General features: G+C 39.7%; 4 protein-coding genes and 1 non-coding gene across 6 annotated transcripts in view; all 5 read left to right on the forward strand.

Annotated features, from left to right (window-relative positions):
• Window positions 1-11,025, forward strand: part of LOC110757546 (F-box/LRR-repeat protein At4g14103-like) — a 96,092-nt gene extending 85,067 nt beyond the window's left edge. Inside the window, exons 3-4 of the mRNA XM_088251711.1 lie at window positions 10,284-10,418; window positions 10,506-11,025. Coding sequence (XP_088107837.1) covers window positions 10,284-10,418; window positions 10,506-10,877 — 507 coding nt within the window. The 3' untranslated portion in view covers window positions 10,878-11,025. The remainder of the gene's footprint in view (window positions 1-10,283; window positions 10,419-10,505) is intronic.
• Window positions 1,953-3,838, forward strand: LOC148295119 (uncharacterized). Its single transcript, XM_088251712.1, has 2 exons — window positions 1,953-3,473; window positions 3,653-3,838. Exons 1-2 carry the CDS (start codon window positions 2,177-2,179, stop codon window positions 3,691-3,693), a joined length of 1,338 nt encoding a protein of 445 aa, XP_088107838.1. The 5' UTR covers window positions 1,953-2,176; the 3' UTR covers window positions 3,694-3,838.
• On the forward strand, window positions 2,726-2,864 carry LOC148295120 (small nucleolar RNA Z247). The gene has a single exon (XR_015835591.1). It is a non-coding gene; the product is annotated as a small nucleolar RNA Z247 (small nucleolar RNA).
• Window positions 11,026-11,785: 760 nt separating the features above from the next.
• Window positions 11,786-14,519, forward strand: LOC110757554 (F-box/LRR-repeat protein At4g14103-like). 2 transcript variants are annotated; one of them, XM_021959207.2, is made up of 4 exons: window positions 11,786-11,998; window positions 12,336-13,276; window positions 13,820-13,954; window positions 14,038-14,519. In XM_021959207.2, the coding sequence occupies exons 2-4, from the start codon at window positions 12,344-12,346 to the stop codon at window positions 14,353-14,355; spliced, it is 1,386 nt and encodes a 461-aa protein (XP_021814899.2). In that variant the 5' UTR covers window positions 11,786-11,998; window positions 12,336-12,343; the 3' UTR covers window positions 14,356-14,519. The 2 variants fall into 2 exon arrangements, with proteins under 2 accessions (XP_021814899.2, XP_021814898.2); XM_021959206.2 differs by having other exon boundaries at window positions 11,789-11,998; window positions 14,032-14,519.
• A 409-nt stretch (window positions 14,520-14,928) lies between these two features.
• LOC110757556 (craniofacial development protein) lies at window positions 14,929-17,900 on the forward strand. Its single transcript, XM_021959209.2, has 4 exons — window positions 14,929-15,648; window positions 16,774-16,891; window positions 16,999-17,250; window positions 17,340-17,900. The coding sequence occupies exons 1-3, from the start codon at window positions 15,002-15,004 to the stop codon at window positions 17,215-17,217; spliced, it is 984 nt and encodes a 327-aa protein (XP_021814901.1). The 5' UTR covers window positions 14,929-15,001; the 3' UTR covers window positions 17,218-17,250; window positions 17,340-17,900.
• The last annotated feature ends 63 nt before the right edge of the window (window positions 17,901-17,963 follow it).

Below are 17,963 nucleotides of genomic sequence, written 5' to 3' on the forward strand. Positions count from 1 at the left end.
GACAACCAAGCAGGGCTTTAACTATTTGCTCCCACTATGGCTTTAGTGGGGTGAGAGCGTTTCAGGTACTTTTTCTTCATAACCCTTTGGCTTCTTCCGTACCATCTGTTTGGTTACCGAAAAACTGAGAAATGATTCATGGAAAGTTCAAGTCTTGCCCTTTGCATTGTTTGTTTTTCAAGAAAATGTAATCTTTCTTTTCAGTTGCTAATTCTAGATCATTATGGTTTCCGGAAAAATGTTAATTGATGATTTTTTTTCTTGGGTCTGTCTGTTTTCATCGAAAAGCTTTTCCCTAGAAAATAGAATTTCATATTTCTTCATACATGAATAGTTTAATGTTTCTAAGTAACTGAACAGAGACATAAAAATTAGGAGTTTTTAGTTTTAATTAATTAATTATTTTATCCAAATGCACAGAGACATAAAGATGGGTTCGAGGGTAAAGGGTCTCTTACTAATGGGTGGGAAGATACCAAATAAGAAGTCAAATCCTCCAGCAAGAGTTGAAGACAAGATCAGTAAATTACCAAATGAAGTACTTTGTCACATCCTTTCGTTCCTTCCAACAAAATATGCTGTGAGGACCAGCATTCTCTCTACAAGATGGAAGAACATATGGGCTTTTGTTCCCAACCTAGACTTCAAATATGTAGAAGCCAAGTCTTATTTTTTCAACAGAAAGAAAGATAAGTCTACCTCTGCTGGTTTCTTGACATTTGTTGATCGTGTGATTTCCCTACGTGGTTCATCAGATATTAAAAAATTATGTCTTCATTGTTACTGTGGTAGTAAGGATTTCGCTCGTATTGATGGTTGGATTCGAACTGCTATCCAGCATAATGTTGTTGAACTTGATCTTTGTTTTGAAACAACAGATAAAGACCTGGCTTTTGAGTTGCCCCAATGCATTTTCATGTGTAAAACACTGGTGGTTTTGAAGTTGAGGTCAAATTGTATTACCAATGCTCCTCCTGCGTCAGGGTGTTTCCTAAGTCTCAAGATTCTCCATGTCAGAGTTGAATATCCTGTTAATGATTCGATGGAAAAGATTTTTTCTTTCTGTCCTGTACTTGAAGATTTGACTATAGATGGACTTTTGACTATAGATGGACTTCTTGGATCAGATGATGTTTTGAATTTCAAGATATCTGCTCCTGAACTAAAGACGTTAAGATTGATATTGCCGCATAGAAAATGGGTTGGCGATCAAGATCATCAGCAGAAGAATAAGGAATAGAAGCCATTTTCTCCTTTTCTACATCTATACTTGGACATGACTTCTTGCTTAACTTGAAATGATTTGCTAGAGGTGAACTCACTGGTTTGGCTCGTTTCATGTTGAACCTTTCAAGCACCCGTTCAACATACCTCTCTTGTGACAGCCACAGTTTCTTGGATTTCCTGTCACGAACAATACGCATGCCCAAAATCTGTTTTGCTGGTCCTAAATCTTTCATGTCAAAGTACTTGGACAACTCTTCTTTTAGCTTCCTAATCATAGAGGCATCTTGACCAACAATTAACATGTCATCAACATATAACAGTAGTATTATGAATTTACCTCCCGCCAATTGTCTGATATAGACACATGGATCTGCAACTGTCCTCTTGTATCCATGACTCACCATGAATGAGTCGAACTTCTTGTTCCACTGCCTTGGAGCTTGTTTAAGTCCATATAGACTTTTCTTCAGCTTACAGACCATGTCTTCCTTCCCTTTAACTTTAAACCCTTCAAGCTGCTCCATATAAATCTCCTCTTCTAAATCTCCATGGAGGAATGCAGTCTTCACATCTAGTTGTTCAAGTTCAAGATCCATGCTAGCTACCATACCCAAGATAACGCGGACAGAGGTCATCTTCACCACTGGTGAGAAAATTTCGTCATAGTCAATGCCTTTCTTTTGACCAAAACCCTTCACTACCAAGCGAGCCTTGTAAAGGCAGTAAATCGTTTGTTAGTTAGTTAGCCATCTGTAACTAATCTTATACAGCTGTATTTGACAGCTCATCATTGTAATTTAATATAAAGCTTGTACAAACTATTCTTTCAGTAATTGAGAATTACAATTCCTTTATGGTATCAAAGCCATTCGATCCTCTCTTCCGCAATCTTTCTTCTGCTATTTTCTCCTTTCTCAAACCCTAATTTTTCTTCTTCCTCTCTGCTTCCATGGCGGCTTCTGATGCTTCTTCAGGTCAAACGCCACCGCTTGCTGGTGGTCCTGTTCTTTCTCCTGCTGCACCGTCCTCACTTCCAGCTTTCACTACTGTTACTGTTCAGAATATTTCCGGCATGATTCCGATCAAACTTCAGGCAAACAACTATTTGCTCTGGAAGAATCTTTTTCTCCCAATTCTTCGCAAATTCAAGATGCTCGGTCTCGTTACTGGTGCTGAGCCTCCTCCTCCTCGCACAATTCTTGATTCTACTGGTTCCACCATTGAGAATCCAGCCTTTGATCTTTGGTATGATAAAGATCAAAGCCTGATGATTTGGATTATCTCCACGTTATCTTCTGATCTTCTCTCTCATACTATGGGCATTGAGACCTTGCGTGCTCTCTGGGAACTTCTTGAGAAACGCTTCGCCGGTGTTTCTCGTGCTAGCATTCATCAATTGCGCTCGCGTCTTCAAACCCTCACTAAAGGTGATCTGTCTATGGTCACGTATTTGCAGCAGATGAAGGAAATTGCTGCTGGCTTGGGCGCGGCTGGCCAACCTCTCACTGATTCTGATCTTGTTGCTTACATCCTGGCTGGTCTTCCTGAAGAGTATGATTCTTTTGTGACCTCTATTGAAACTCGCAGTGACCTAGTGTCTTCTGATGAGCTTCATGGTTTCTTGCTTGGTCGTGAAGCTGCGATCCTACATCGCAAGACTTGTTCTTCTCTGCCAGTCACTCATGAACCATTTCATGCTTATGCTGCTTTTCCACAACACAGAGGTCGTGGATCTCATGTACATTCTAGGCACAGAGGTCCTGGTCAGGGCCAATCCTCCTTTGGTCAACCTCAATTTCAGGCCCAATTTCAGTCTCGCCCTATGAATTCGGGCTCTCGTGGATTGCTTCCAACACCTCCTGTTTCTTGGACGCAAAATTCTTCTTTTGGATCCTCTTCTCGTGCACCGTCTCAATTTTTTCATGGCGGATCTTCATCCAACTCACATTCTTCTCCATTTTCTTCTGATGCTTCCCACTCCTCTCATGGAGTTATTATTTGTCAATTCTGTAACAAGCGTGGTCATGGCGCTGCCACTTGCAGGAAGCTAGGTCGTCTTCTCAATCAGACTTCCTCTTCACAGTCCTCGTCTCAGTACTCAGGCTATTATGTCAATCCACAGTCCCAGCCTCCTTCTGCCTCTTGGATTATGGACACTGGGGCTACCGCTCATGTTACTGCTGATAACAGTCATCTTCAAAATTCTGTTCCTTACTCGGGTCTTGATTCTTTGCAAGTCGGAGATGGTAACTGCTTACCTATATCGCATATTGGTTCTTCTGTTATTACTACTCCTTCTGCTGATTTTTCTCTTCGGAATATTTTACATGTTCCTCATATTACTCAGAATTTACTATCGGTTCAGAAGTTCTTAGAGGATAATCAATGTTCTCTAACTCTCTATCCTTCTGAATTTGTCATTAAGGATCTGGTTACACAGAGGATGCTTTACCGCAGTCCACTTAAGGAGGGTATGTACAAGTTGACTGCTGGTGTTGACTCTGTTGCTGCCAAGACCAGTTGCTCTGCTTCTTCCTTTATGGTAAATAAATGTGATTTGCTCACTTGGCATCAGCGATTAGGTCATCCTCATGCTTCTGTTTTTAGGCAAGTCATGAGTCATAATAACCTACCTTTATCTGGTTCATTTGCTACAAATGTACTCTGTTCTGCTTGTAAGCTAGGAAAGGCATCCAAACTTCCATTTCATGGTTCAGGCTCTAAGACTACCAAGCCTTTGGAATTGTTACATAGTGATGTCTGGGGTCCGAGTCCTGTACATTCTGTTTCAGGAAATAAATACTATGTTCTTTTCTTGGATGATTTTACCAAGTATGCTTGGATTTATCCCATGAAGTTCAAATCTGATGTTTTTGGTATTTTCAAGACTTTTAAGGCTAAAATGGAAAACCTGTTGGACTCTAAAATCAAGATACTCAGGAGTGATTCTGGTGGGGAATTCTTAAGTTCTAATTTTCAGCAGTTTCTTAATCAAGAGGGCATTGTTCATCAATTAAGTTGCCCTCACACTCCAGAGCAGAATGGTGCTGCAGAGCGAAAACACAGGCACATAGTTGAATTGGCTAGAACTTTGTTAGCTGCTTCTAAAGTTCCTTTTCAGTTTTGGGTTGATGCCTTTCTCACTGCCCTCTACCTTATCAACCGCCTACCTTTTACCTCCTCTCACCTCTCTCCTTTTGAACTCCTATTTCACTCCAAACCCAATTATCATTCCCTTAAAATTTTTGGTTGCCAATGTTTTCCTTGGTTAAAACCTTATAGTCCATCCAAATTACATCCCAAGAGTTTATCTTGTGTGTTTCTGGGTTACAGTCTTAATCATTCTGGGTATCGTTGTCTTGATCCTGTTACAAATCGCCTTTATGTATCTAGACATGTTACTTTTCATGAATCTATTTTCCCTTTTCATGCTACTGTTTCTTCTTCCTCTTCTGATTCTATTTCTTCACATTTTCCTATCATTCCTCTCACTTTTCCTGTGGTCACTTCTTCTCCTTCACAGTCTCCTTTATTGTCCTTATCCTCCTCACCTCCTCCCTCTTCTGTGCCCTCTGTTTCTCCCCTTCTCAATCTTCATTATCTGTTCCTTCTTCTTCTATCCCTGTTCAAAACACTCATCCTATGATCACTCGATCAAAACATGGTATTTTTAAACCTAAAGCTCTTACAGCCACTAAACATCCCTTGCCTTCTTCTTTACATTCTGCTGCCCTTCTTCCTCCCACTCCCACTACCTATAAACAAGCTGCTAAACATTCAGTGTGGGTTGAGGCCATGAAGAGTGAACTTGCTGCTTTGGACCAAACCAAAACCTGGACTTTGGTCCCTCCATCTCCATCTCAGAATTTAGTTGGTTCTAAGTGGGTTTTTCGCACTAAGTTTAAACCTGATGGTACTGTTGACAAATTCAAGGCTCGTTTGGTTGCTAAGGGGTATCATCAGCGAGAAGGCTTGGATTTTCATGAAACTTTCAGCCCTGTGGCTAAACCTACTACGATCAGACTTCTTCTTTCTCTGGCAGTCCAATATGATTGGTTCTTAAATCAATTAGATGTGAGTAATGCTTTCCTTCATGGTTTTTTGAAGGAAAATGTTTTTATGTCTCAGCCCCCTGGTTTTGCTGATCCTACTAGGCCTCATTTTGTTTGTCAGCTCAATAGATCTTTGTATGGCTTAAAACAGGCCCCTAGGGCGTGGTATGATGAATTGTTCAAAGCCTTGGTTTCTCTGGGGTTTCGATCTTCTCAGGCAGATTCTTCTCTTTTCATTAAGTCAAGTGGTGCTTCTCTTGTTCTTGTTTTGGTCTATGTTGATGATATTTTGGTCACTGGAAACTGCAACACAGCTTGTACCTCTCTTATTTCTCATCTCAGTGCCAAATTCCCAGTTAAGGATCTTGGTCCCTTACACTATTTCCTTGGCTTGGAGGTCACACGATCTACCCAAGGTCTATTTCTTTCTCAAACTAAATATGCTTGTGATCTTCTCAAGAAGACAGATTTTCTTGGGGCTGCTTCTTGTTCTACTCCCCTTGGTTCTTCCAAGTTGGATAATTCTGGGGATATTCTTGAAGATGTTACTTTCTATCGCTCTACTGTGGGTGCCCTTCAGTATCTTACTTGGACTAGACCTGACTTATCCTATGCTGTTAATCTTGTTTGTCAGCACTTGCATCAGCCTCGTTCAAATCACTTGGGTGCTGTTAAACGAATTCTTCGTTATCTCAAAGGCACTATTGACATGGGGGTCTGGTTTACTAAGGGTTCTCTTGGTTTGCAAGCCTTCACGGATGCTGATTGGGCTGGTTGTCCTATTGATCGGAGGTCTACCAGTGGGTGGTGTATCTTTCTTGGTTCAAATTTAATTTCCTGGTCAGCTAAGAAACAACCGACAGTGTCTCGCAGTTCTACTGAAGCTGAGTATCGTGGTCTGGCTATGACTGCTGCTGAGTTGCTCTATTTGTCCAAGTTATTCAAAGACATTGGTTTTCAGTTACCTTCTCTTCCATTTCTCTGGTGTGACAATCAATCTGCCATTCATCTTGCTTCTAATCCAGTGTTTAGTGCCCGGACCAAACATGTGGAGGTTGATTATCACTTTACAAGGGAGTTGGTTCAACAAAGGTTCTTGTCTATTAAATTTGTTTCCTCTGAACATCAGCTTGCTGATATCTTTACCAAACCTTTATCTGCTGCCAGACATTCTCTTCTTCGCACCAAGCTCACAGTGCGTTCTCCTCCCTTCAGCTTGAGGGGGGCTAAAGGCAGTAAATCGTTTGTTAGTTAGTTAGCCATCTGTAACTAATCTTATACAGCTGTATTTGACAGCTCATCATTGTAATTTAATATAAAGCTTGTACAAACTATTCTTTCAGTAATTGAGAATTACAATTCCTTTACCTTGTACTTTGTCATCTGCTCATCCTTTTTCAGTTTGAATACCCATTTGTTTTTGAGTGCCTTTCTCCCTTCCGGTAGCTTCACCTCATAAGTATCATTCTTCAATAAGGAATCCATCTCAGACTCCATTGCCTTCAACCATTTGTTACTGTCTTTGTGATCTATGGCCTCTTTATACGTCTCGGGCTCTCCATCATCTGTCAGCAGGATATAATCCGATGAAGGATACTTGGTAGTTGGATGTCTATTCCTGGTGGATCTTCTAGGCTGAGCTTCAGTTTCTTGTAAGGCTGAATGCTCCCCCTGATCAAGTTCCTCATCATTTCGCTCTTCCTGATCAGGCTCCCCCTGATCAGTATTTTGCTCTTCATGATCAGGCTCCCCCTGATCAATAATCTCTGATGTCCCTTCAGCAGCTTCTTCTGGCATGTCACCATGTGCTTCTCTATCTGAAATTAATGGGTCAACAGCCTCTTTAATCACAGCTTCAGGTTGAGCCTTCTCATCAGGGTCTGCTAGTGTTTGATCTTCATAAAAAATCACATCTCTGCTTCTTATGAATTTCTTTGCCTTTGGGTCCCACAATCTGTAGACAAATTCTTCACCACCATAACCAAGGAAGACGCACGGTGTGGCCTTGTAATCTAGCTTTGATCTTTGCTCCTTGGGCACATGCACAAACGCCTTGCATCCAAACACCTTTAGATGAGAGTAAGACACATCTTTTCTAGTCCACACTCTTTCTGGAACATCAAGGCCCAAGGGAACTGATGGGGATCTGTTGATCAGATAACAGGCTGTCATCACGGCTTCACCCCAAAACTGCTTGGATAACTTTGCAGTCCTCAGCATACACCTGACCTTTTCCATGATGGTTCGGTTCATTCTTTCAGCTACACCGTTGTGTTGTGGAGTACCAGGAACTGTCTTCTCGTGCCTTATGCCATGCTTTGCACAATATTCTCTGAATTGTTGAGATGTATATTCTCCACCATTATCGCTGCGGAGACACTTGAGAGATCTCCTGGTTTCTCTCTCTACCATGGCATGGAATTCCTGGAATGTCTGGAACACCTGGTCTTTGGTTTTCAACAAATACACCCAAACCTTTTGTGAAGCATCATCAATATAAGTAACAAAATATTTATTCCTTCCTAGTGACTCCACTTCCATGGGACCACACACATCAGAGTAAACCAGTTCCAACAAATTTTCTTTCTTTGTAGATGGTGTAGAAAAACTAACTCTATGTTGTTTTCCAAATAAACAAAACTCACAGGAATTTTTATGCGTACCTTTGGCAAAGGGAATAAGAGACTTCTTTGCCAGAACTTGTAGGCCTTTCTCACTCATGTGGCCTAACCTCTTGTGCCACAATTCTGGTGAAGAGTCCTCCACTGGGTTCAACTCATTTTTGCAGACTTTGGCATATGACCTGTATAAGGTGCTACAAAGATTTGCTCTAGCAATCACCATAGAGCCCTTGGTAAGCTTTAATTTTCCTTGGCCAATATAATGCTCAAAACCTTGTCGGTCAAGAACACCAACAGATATCAGATTGAGACGCAGCTCTGAAACGTGTCTCACATCTTTCAGCAGCAACTGGCATCCAAGATTAGTCTCGAGACAGATATCACCAATTCCAAGAATTTTGGAGTAGCTATTATTTCCCATCTTTACTATGCCAAAATCTCCTTCCTTGTATGTACTGAAGAACTCTCTTTCGGAAGTGGCATGAAACGAAGCGCCATTGTCAAAAATCCATTCGGTGCCTTGATCATGATGACCCATGTTTAGGCATTCTTCAACAGAGAGAATCTCAGTTTCATTGCCGCTTAAGACTGCTGCGGTGTTGTTGCTTTCTTCTCTCTTTTGGTTGTCGCCTTCATTTCTCCTTTGGTTGTGACCTTTGTTTTGCAGTTTCTTCCATGCACGGCAATGCTTCTTCATATGGCCCTCTTTGCCACAATGATGGCAGCTTCCTCTAAATCTTGATCTGGAGCGACTTGGGTTCTTTCCACAACCTCTTGGCCCTCTACTCTTGCTTCTTCCTCTGTTTTCTGTCACATGTACCTGGCTGCTTTCGATCCCTGAAACTTTTCTCCTTGTTTCTTCATTAAACATGCTATTTTTAACACTATTTACAGTAAGAACACCATTGGGAGCAGAGTTACTTACAGTCACCACAAAGGTTTCCCAACTATCTGGTAAGGAACCCAACAACAAAAAAGCTTGCCACTCACTGTCAATCGTCATTTTCATAGTTGCCAATTGGTTGACCAGATTCTGGAAGTTGTTCAGGTGCTCCGTCACACTCAAGCCATCCTTGTACTTCATATTGATGAGCTCCTTGATCAAAAAGGCTTTCTTGGCTGCGGTCTTCTTCTTGAACAAGGATTCAAGCTTCTCCCAAAGAGAGTGCGCATCTGTTTCATTAGACACATGGTGAAACACGCTGTCATCCACCCATTGTCTAATGTTGCCGATAGCTTTACGGTTCAACTTTGTCCATTTGGCATCAGACATTGTTGCTGGCTTGGCCTTTGCACCTTCAATTGGTTCATGTAGGTCTTTGCAGTAAAGAATATCCTCCATCCTTGGTTTCCAGGTCACCCAATTGGAGTTGTTGAGTTTGATCATAGAGCTTCCTTCCATTCTGCACTATGTTCACGAGCACTATTCACGGCACTGTTCATGAGCACTATTCATGGCACTATTCACAGCACTGTTCATGGCACTATTCACGGCGCGGAATTGCTTCCGGCTCTGATACCACTTGTTAGGATCGGTTAGTGCTAGAATGGGGATCTTCACAACTCAAACAACAATATAAGCAGAAAAATAAAGAACACCGAAAATTAACGTGGTTCGGTAATGGCTACATCCACGGGGCAGCAATATAAACTTCTTCCACTATAACAAATAATGGGTACAACAAGAAAGATCTTACCAAGCCAATGCCCAGGGCTTGATGATACACACAGAGAAAGTACAATGACACCACACTATACTCTCCTGTTTTTACCTCACTCACACACACTTGGAGTGGTACACAATTAACTCTCTCTCTCACAAAATTGGAGTGGAATACTGGTGGCTGTTTGGATGGCGTTCTCTCACTTCTCTCTCTTGCTCTCGGCTTCTCCAACTCTGGTGCAGCACACAAGACTAACACAACTCTATCTCTCATTCTCACGCATGCACACTTGCATGCCCTTTATATAGGCAAGTGAAAGAGGGCTGAATTTTATCTTCAAAACAACCCACGTATAGCAAAGAGAAGGCTCCCCAAGACATCATCATTAAAGGCATATGATGATGTCTTCCCATCATTACAAAAGACACCATCATTACAAGAGATAATCCTTCACTAGGGAGAGAACCCATACACCGAAAGCATGTGCAACTCCAGAAACCTCTACGATATTCCAAACACCACGTAACAAGTCTCCTTTTGACTGGACCATTTCCATCATGGGCTGGACCCATGGTAATATGCCAACACTCTATTCTATTTCTTTTACGATTTTCCTTATCGATCTTTTTTTTTCTTTGTACCAAACATAGTGTTCGTAACTGAAATCCTGTTTCCATTTTGGCAACTTATGTTTGATGAATACTTCATCTGTTTTGAAGGCTTGTTGTGTCCCTGCTTTTGATAATTTGAACGAATTGAAGCTGGTTCTTCATGATTGCTACAACTGGGATTTGCTAACAGAGTTGCTCAAGAGATCACCTAATCTGGAACATCTATTCTTAGAACATGAAAACGTAAGATGTATTTCTACTCATGTTATGTGATATCAACAGCAGATCTATAAGGTTCCCATTTCATTCATTCTTTTAAATGATTGTCAGGACGAAGAATGTATATGCTCGGACGAAGAATACTCAGAGGATGGATCCTCAAAGGTAGAATACTCAGAGGATGGATGCTCCAATGCTGAAAAATGGAATACCCCAGACTTTGTGCCTATATGTTTGCTGTCACACCTCAAGACTATCTCCATAAGGGGATTCCAAGGGCACCTGCATGAGAGGGAAGCGGCAAAGTATTTGTTAGCGAATGGTGAAGTTCTGCGTAAGATGACTATTTATACAGGTGATTTTCTGCCTGCAAAAGAGAAGATATACAAGGAATTTTCAATGTTTCAAAGGGGTTCAAGGACTTGCCAGGTAGAATTTATCGAAGAAGCAGGTTCTAGCTTTGACAACGATTATGTTTACTAATTCCAATTCTGGGTTTTAGAAAGAATCGAATTTATACAAGATGCAATTTTTAGCTTTTATAACGATTTTATTTTGCAAGTCCAATTCTGTCCTAGAAGGATTCTGCTTTGAAAGTTGCAAATTTAAGAAACTTGTTTGTTGATCTTAAGATGAATCTATTTGCAGTATTTTTCTTCCACTGAATAAATTTCTTATCCACTTGTTTAGCTTCTTTGAAGATGGTTAATCTGCAATGGAGGAGTACCTCATGACAAATCATTTAGGAGCCAAGTGTAAACACGCAGAATTACCTTTCCTGTTTGTGTTTGTATTTGTATTTAAACAATTAACAAACCAAATCTACAAATTAGCTATTGATCTAGCGATATATTTATTTCCATTTTGTTGAGAGAGGTTCCAAATTAAAATCATCCTCCGACAAGTAAAATAACACAAAAACCAAACTCCTATTAATAAAATAAGATTCAATTGGGAGTGGTTATGAAGACTAGCAAATTAGCATAAAAACCACAATGTTTACACATAGGCTAGCAATTGCAAACATAAACAGTTTTAAAAATAAAAAGTTTTTTGGCAAAGTCAAATTTATTTATTTTAATACAAGTGACTGTCTAAATTATAAGGAGAATAATAGTTTCTTACACATGCACTACTAAGGCGTGGTAAGTTTTGAACCTTAAATCACCCGTATGCAATCCACTGGATTAGACCCCGTTGATACAGTCAAATTTATATGTTGTCCAGAAAAATTTCTCAAAGAAAAAAGAGGTTCAGACAACATCACGAAAACCAAAAAAGAAAAAAGCCCAAGAGGCTAGGCCCCTCCGTCTGTACCCCACATCAACCAAAGAAATCAAAAAGGTAAATTAATTAATAAATTAATAAATTAAACCAAAAAATAAAAAAGAGAGAGAGAGAGAGAGAGAGAGAGAGAGAATGAGCAATACTTTAGGGTGAGTTTTCTGAAACAGTGGATTGGAAAGAAGCCTGGAAGGTTCGCACTTCATAGGTGCAGCAGAGACTGCTAAAACGCTGTCGTTTCGATGCTCTTCTTGTTCTCATTAGCTTTCCCCGCGGTTTCTCAACAATCAAAAATACTGGACCAACTCACAACGTTACAGGTACTTTTCTTCGTAACCCTTTGGCTTCGTTACCATCTGTTTGGTTACCGAGAAAACAGGGACATGATTAAATAGAAAATTCAAGTCTTTCTCCTTTTGCGGTGTTTATCAGTGAAGAAAATATAATCTTTCTTTTCAATTGCTAATTCTAGGTAGAATATAGTTTCCCAAAACTGGTTCCATTGATTATTTTCTTCTTTGGGCTGTTTGGATCCCTTGAAAAACTTCTCTCTAGAAACTAGAATTTCATGATATTTTTGAAGATCAATTAACAGAATTGCATGCCTACATTAGGAGTTTTTGCCTTTTGTTTTTAATTTTTCATCAAAATGTACAGTGACAAAAATGGGTTCGCAGTCAAAGCCTCTCATACTGGAAAAGAAGCCAAAGCCGCAAGCAGTAGTTAAAGATTGGATCAGTGAATTACCTGATGCAGTTCTTTGTCACATACTTTCCTTCCTTCCAACGAAACTTGCTGTGAGAACCAGCATTCTGTCTACAAGATGGAAGAACATATGGGCTTCTGTTCTCAATCAAGACTTCGACGACGAATACGATCCCTGGATAGAGAGGGATGACTCTTTCTCGATGTTTGTCGATCGTGTACTTTCCTTTCGTGACTCAGCCGACATTCATAAATTTCGTCTTTGTTGTTCCGGTGTTGAGGATTTCTCTCGTATTGATGGTTGGATTCGCACTGCTATTGACTGTAATGCTGTTGAATTTGATCTTCGTGTTCACTCCGAGTCCGATTACCAGATTTTTGAGTTGCCTGAAAGCTTTTTCATGTCCAAAACACTGGTGGTTTTGAAGCTAAATTCAGATTGTCTTAGATATGTTCCTCCTAAGTCAGGGTGTTTCCCAAGTCTCAAGTTCCTCCATGTTACAGTCGATTATCCTGATGATGAATCAATGGAAAAGTTTTTTTCTTGCTGCCCTGTACTTGAAGATTTGACTATAGATGGAGTTGTTGGACATGATGCAGATGTTTACATCTCTGCGCCTGAATTGAAGACATTAAGATTAAGTTTACGTGGTGAAGATTGTTCTCCTCAGAACAGTTTTTCTATAAATGCTCCAAAGCTTGAAAAACTTGATGTCAGGGAGGGTCGTTTGTCAAATTACATTGTGAAGAATGCGAAGTCCCTGGTCAAAGCCATTGTTAATCTCTATTCACATGATTCGTGTTTACAGCTCGACTTCTCTAAGCTTTCAAGTGCGCTTCTGGCAGGAATTTCCAATGTTAAATATTTGTCTCTTTCAGCTCATTCGTTGAAGGTAAGCATGCCCTGACTTGTTCCTTTCATATTGTTTGGTAGAGAGGACTGTAGGAAAGAAAGTAGGGGTGGTCGGAAGAGTGGAAGGAAAGGTATGTATTCCCTTTGTTTGTAATGTGGAAAATTGGAGTTGTGAGGCATGCATACAGGCCCATCTTTTAAATCCCTTCAGAGTTGGATAAAAGAAAGGAATGAAAGAAATGAATTTAGTAATTTGGTTTAGGTTTGGAACGAAAATGAAGAAATAGAACTGTAATCATATAAAGAACCCTAACACCTACAAAACAAATGAGAAAACGTTGTGCACCTTTCCTTCCATGATATAAACTATACTAGGGATGCACCATCCTTGCATCTTGCATTTTTCCTTTCCTTTTACCCTATCTTTCAATCATATTAATCTTTATGTGTACCAGACATAGTTTGTAACTGAAAGCCTGTTTTTCAGTTTGGCAATTTATGATTTGAAATAGTATGTTGTGCACGAGCAATGTTTATTTTCTGCAAGAGTTTATGTTTGATCGATACTTTATCTTTTACAAAGGCTTGTAGTGTGCCTGCTTTTGATAATTTGAGCGAATTGAAGCTGGTTCTTCATAATTGCTACGATTGGGAATTGCTAACAGAGCTGCTCAAGAGATCGCCTAATTTGGAATATCTTGTCTTAGAACATAATGAAGTAAGATTTATTTCCCCTTTTGCTGCGTGATACTAACATGCAGCTCTTAACTGTGCTCATTTCATTCATTCTTTTAGTGTCAGGGTGCGTGTACTATATACTCAGAGGATGAAGAATACTCGGAGGATGAAGAATACTCAGCGGAATACTTCAACCATGAATGGAATACACCAGAGACCGTGCCTGTTTGTTTGTCCGCCCACCTCAAGAGTATCACCATAAGTGGATTCAAGGGAGACTCTGATGAGATGGAAGCGGCGAAGTATTTGTTAGAGAAGGGTAAAGTTCTGAATAAGGTGACTATTTATGCTGGTGATTTGCTGTGTAGAAGAGAGGAGTTAGACAAGGAACTTGAGTTGATTCAGAGGGGTTCGAGGACTTGTCGAGTTGAATTTTTCTGAGATGCAATTTCTAGCTTTTGCAACAATTGTATTGAAAAGTCCAATTCTGGGTTTTAGAAGGATTCTGTTATCTTTTATTTCTTTTGGACGAAAAGTATTATGTTATCAAAATTGTAATATTTAGTAGCCTTTTTTTTGTTGATATTAAGATGAGCCTATTTGCAGTTGTTTGTTTTCCGTTGCATAAGTTTCCTATCCACTTTGTTTAGCTTCTGTAACTTTGAAATAGCAGAGCTCTTATATTGAATTGAGAGATAGACAAAAGGTTGGCTTCCTCAAGCCAGAAGTCCAAACCCACTTTTTTTTGTTTGTCAACAAGCGATAATCTACTTCAATCTAATATAAATTACGGGGAGCGGGATTCGAACTCGGGTGTACTCTACACCCTGTAGCCAATTTGATTAAGCTTTTGTACATGAAACTCAGAATTGGAATTTACGACTTGTTTCATGCTCATCTCTTTACCATTTCATCACCAGTGAGAAATATAATGTTTTAGCACTCTATTTTTTGTTTTTTTTTAAAGGAATATTTTAGTACTTAAATCTTAATTCTTCAACGGGATGTATGTCAGTCAAGAGCCCCTTGCTTTATATTATGCCCCAACGAAACCCTCCAAGGCCTAAACCCCCAAAACCCATCACCCATGTCTCCCTTCAGAGCCCTCTTTTCCCACCACCACTCCTACTCTCTCCTTAAACCCCAAAACCCTTTTTCCATTTCCCAAATAACCCGCAAACCTTTCTCATTCTCCTCCATCTTCCAGAGAATCTATAGCTCACACCAGACTGAAAACCAAACCAAACCCAGAAAGCCTTTAGACCTTGTCTTCAAAGAGGCCGTAGAACTATCACCACAACCCGAAAACTCCGAAAGCGAAGGTGAAACCGAAGACAGCCCATTGAAGAAGAGCTTGAGGGAGTTGGAGAAAGAGGTAAAGAGATTGAAATTGAATTCGAATGGCGAAAACAAAGCGAAGAAGAGTGAAGTCGAACCCAAGAATTCTAAGGCTAAGGTCAGCTTATACGCCTTGTTCACAAATAAGGCGGCGGCGGGGGATGAAAGGAAATGGACAGAGTTGACAAGAGAGCGATCAAATGTGTTTAAGGCTTTGTCGCAGGATATGGAAGTGGTTGTGAGCCATTTGTACAAAGAAGGGTACTTTAACGATGCCAATTTCTTGTCTGTGAATGAGGGTAGGTTGGATTATAGTTGCTTTAACAATAGCTATGGCCGCGGTTTTGTAAAGTTTGCGGTGGAGAGGTTTGCCAAAGACAACCAAGTGATTGCAAAGTAAGCATTTTTATATGATTCTGTTTTTAATTCCATTCTTTTTTAGATTTATTTCTTAGCTCTATTTTCTTCTGTGTGTTTTCATGTTGGAGGAAAAAGAAGTGACTATGAAGGTCTACATTTTATAGTTATTGTCCAATGTTTCTTTCAATTCCTGGTAAATTGGTTTTCTTTTCCCAGTTTTCTGGTAATGTAGCATTCATCTCATATGATGCAAATGCAATCAATTGTCTCAGTTGTCTCTATGAGTGAAAGGCTTTTGTTTCTGAATCTTTCCGGCTGAAGCTTTAAACATTTTAATATGTAAATTATAAAGAGAGTAGAGAATGACACAATTTATATTATAATGGGAGATTTTTAGCCGCGGAACTGAGCTTATGGGGATTTCCATCATTTCTCATTATTACACTTCTTAGTTTTCAATTTTCCAAAGGATATGTAACTTATACACTGTTATTAGAAGTAGAGAATGTCACAATTTACTATTCGTTGTTTCGATCTGCATACCTTTGAAAAGGTTTATGTCAATGTTCTACTTTTTTGCCAAGGAAGCTATGCTAATTCTTTAGAAGTCCACGGGTTCATGATTGGCATTCAGTTGGCTGTACTATGAGTATGAAAGTGTACTCCATGATGTAAGTATATTGGGATCAATAGGGAGCTATATCTTCTAGCACATTGACTGGGAGAAACCACAAATTATGTGATTTCACTACCAATTTAGGACTACACTTTACATACAATGTCTAATCTTCACCAGATTGTCTTTAGTGAGACTAATTTGGTACTGCTTGATGATTGAGTTGAGAAATCGTACAGTGGAGACCTAGGAAGAAAGAATATAAAAGATGATTTCAAACAATCTTTTCGTTTTCCTACGTGCACCATCCAGCAGCCCTAAGAAGTACGGGAACCATTTAGACAATCTGACATCCTGCTTTAAACATCAAGATTTACATTTGAGTTTTATGGATTCAAGTTTATGAGTTCTTGGTTTCATGGTTTCATCAAGTTGATTTATTTTTGGAATGTGTAGTTTTTTTTTTCATTTTTTGTTGGTATTTCTCTTAATTTGATAGTCTCTTAATCAGTAATCTCCATCTGCTCTTGAAATTTTGTTTTCAGATGGTTGTCAGGCTCTGATTTGAAAAAGGTGGCCCTTGTTGGTTGTCCTTCCCTTGCAAGAAAGAGTGTTTTCGGTGCTAAAAGATTGCGTAAATTTTTTGAAATTCAAGAACATACTGTGAGTCAATTGTCCTATTAGTTTTTCGCTCTCACACTGACTTCATTTCACTCAATAAATTTAAATATTGTATAAATTTGTTGTTTTGTGTTTTTGGTCACCTTCAGGTTTGTAGCAAATGTGTCTTAAAACAGTCATGCAACTTTGTGAATCAGAATGTGTGGAATGGAGGCGCCAAGAATTTGGTTCTGGCTGATGTTATGAATACTATCACTTTATATGCTCTGGATGCTGTGCCTCCACAGCTGGTTGTGTCTGATGAAGTAAAGTCTTCTGTTAGTCGATTGCTCAAGGAGATGTTGAGGCTAAGCAAAACCACTTCATGAGGCAAATTTACGATTTGCACAACGTTGTTCAAGGTAGGTTGAGGCTTATTATTTTCAGTCATTGCGTTTTTTTGGTTCCAATTTAGACTCCTTTTCTTCTGAACCTTGTTCCTTTTATATAGGGTGCACATGTGGGGGATCTGAAATAATCCAACCCAATTTGGGTAAAGTTTTCACCCTCCGTAGCGGGTTTGCACAGGTCCTGGAATTCGATTAAAGAGACTATGTGGTGCTTCGTATTCTATATCCTTGTCTTGATCAATGCTCAACCTGATGCCAAGAATAATGCATATCTCCAAGGTGACTTTCCCCATATTAATGTGAAACTGTTATCTTGGATGAACCACAAATCCTTAACACATTCTTAAATCCCTCAACAGATTTTGTATACCACCTTCAGTCTTACATTTGGGTTTGCTTGCACACAGTTACATTTTTGCATGCATTTTTACTGGTTTTATGAACATAGTTTCATCAAAGTTCTTGCTTGCTTCCTCTGGTCACCAGTGCGTCCTGGAATCTCATATCTCACCGACCATATATTCTGTTCAGAAACAGCAGTTGGGTTCTCTTGAGCTCTAGACTGTCTTTGGTATTATATTTTAAAAATGTTTAGAGACCAAATCCCAGGATCAGTGCTTCCCCTCTGAGATGCATGAATGAATGATGAGTATATTAATTTAGGGGGGTGGTTGACTTTGTCCCTTAACTACTCTTTTGCAAGTCAAAATGCTGGATTTAATAAG

This window comes from Prunus avium, chromosome 4, assembly GCF_965620075.1.
Source record: "Prunus avium chromosome 4, drPruAviu1.hap1.1, whole genome shotgun sequence".
NCBI classification, from domain to species: Eukaryota; Viridiplantae; Streptophyta; class Magnoliopsida; order Rosales; family Rosaceae; genus Prunus; species Prunus avium.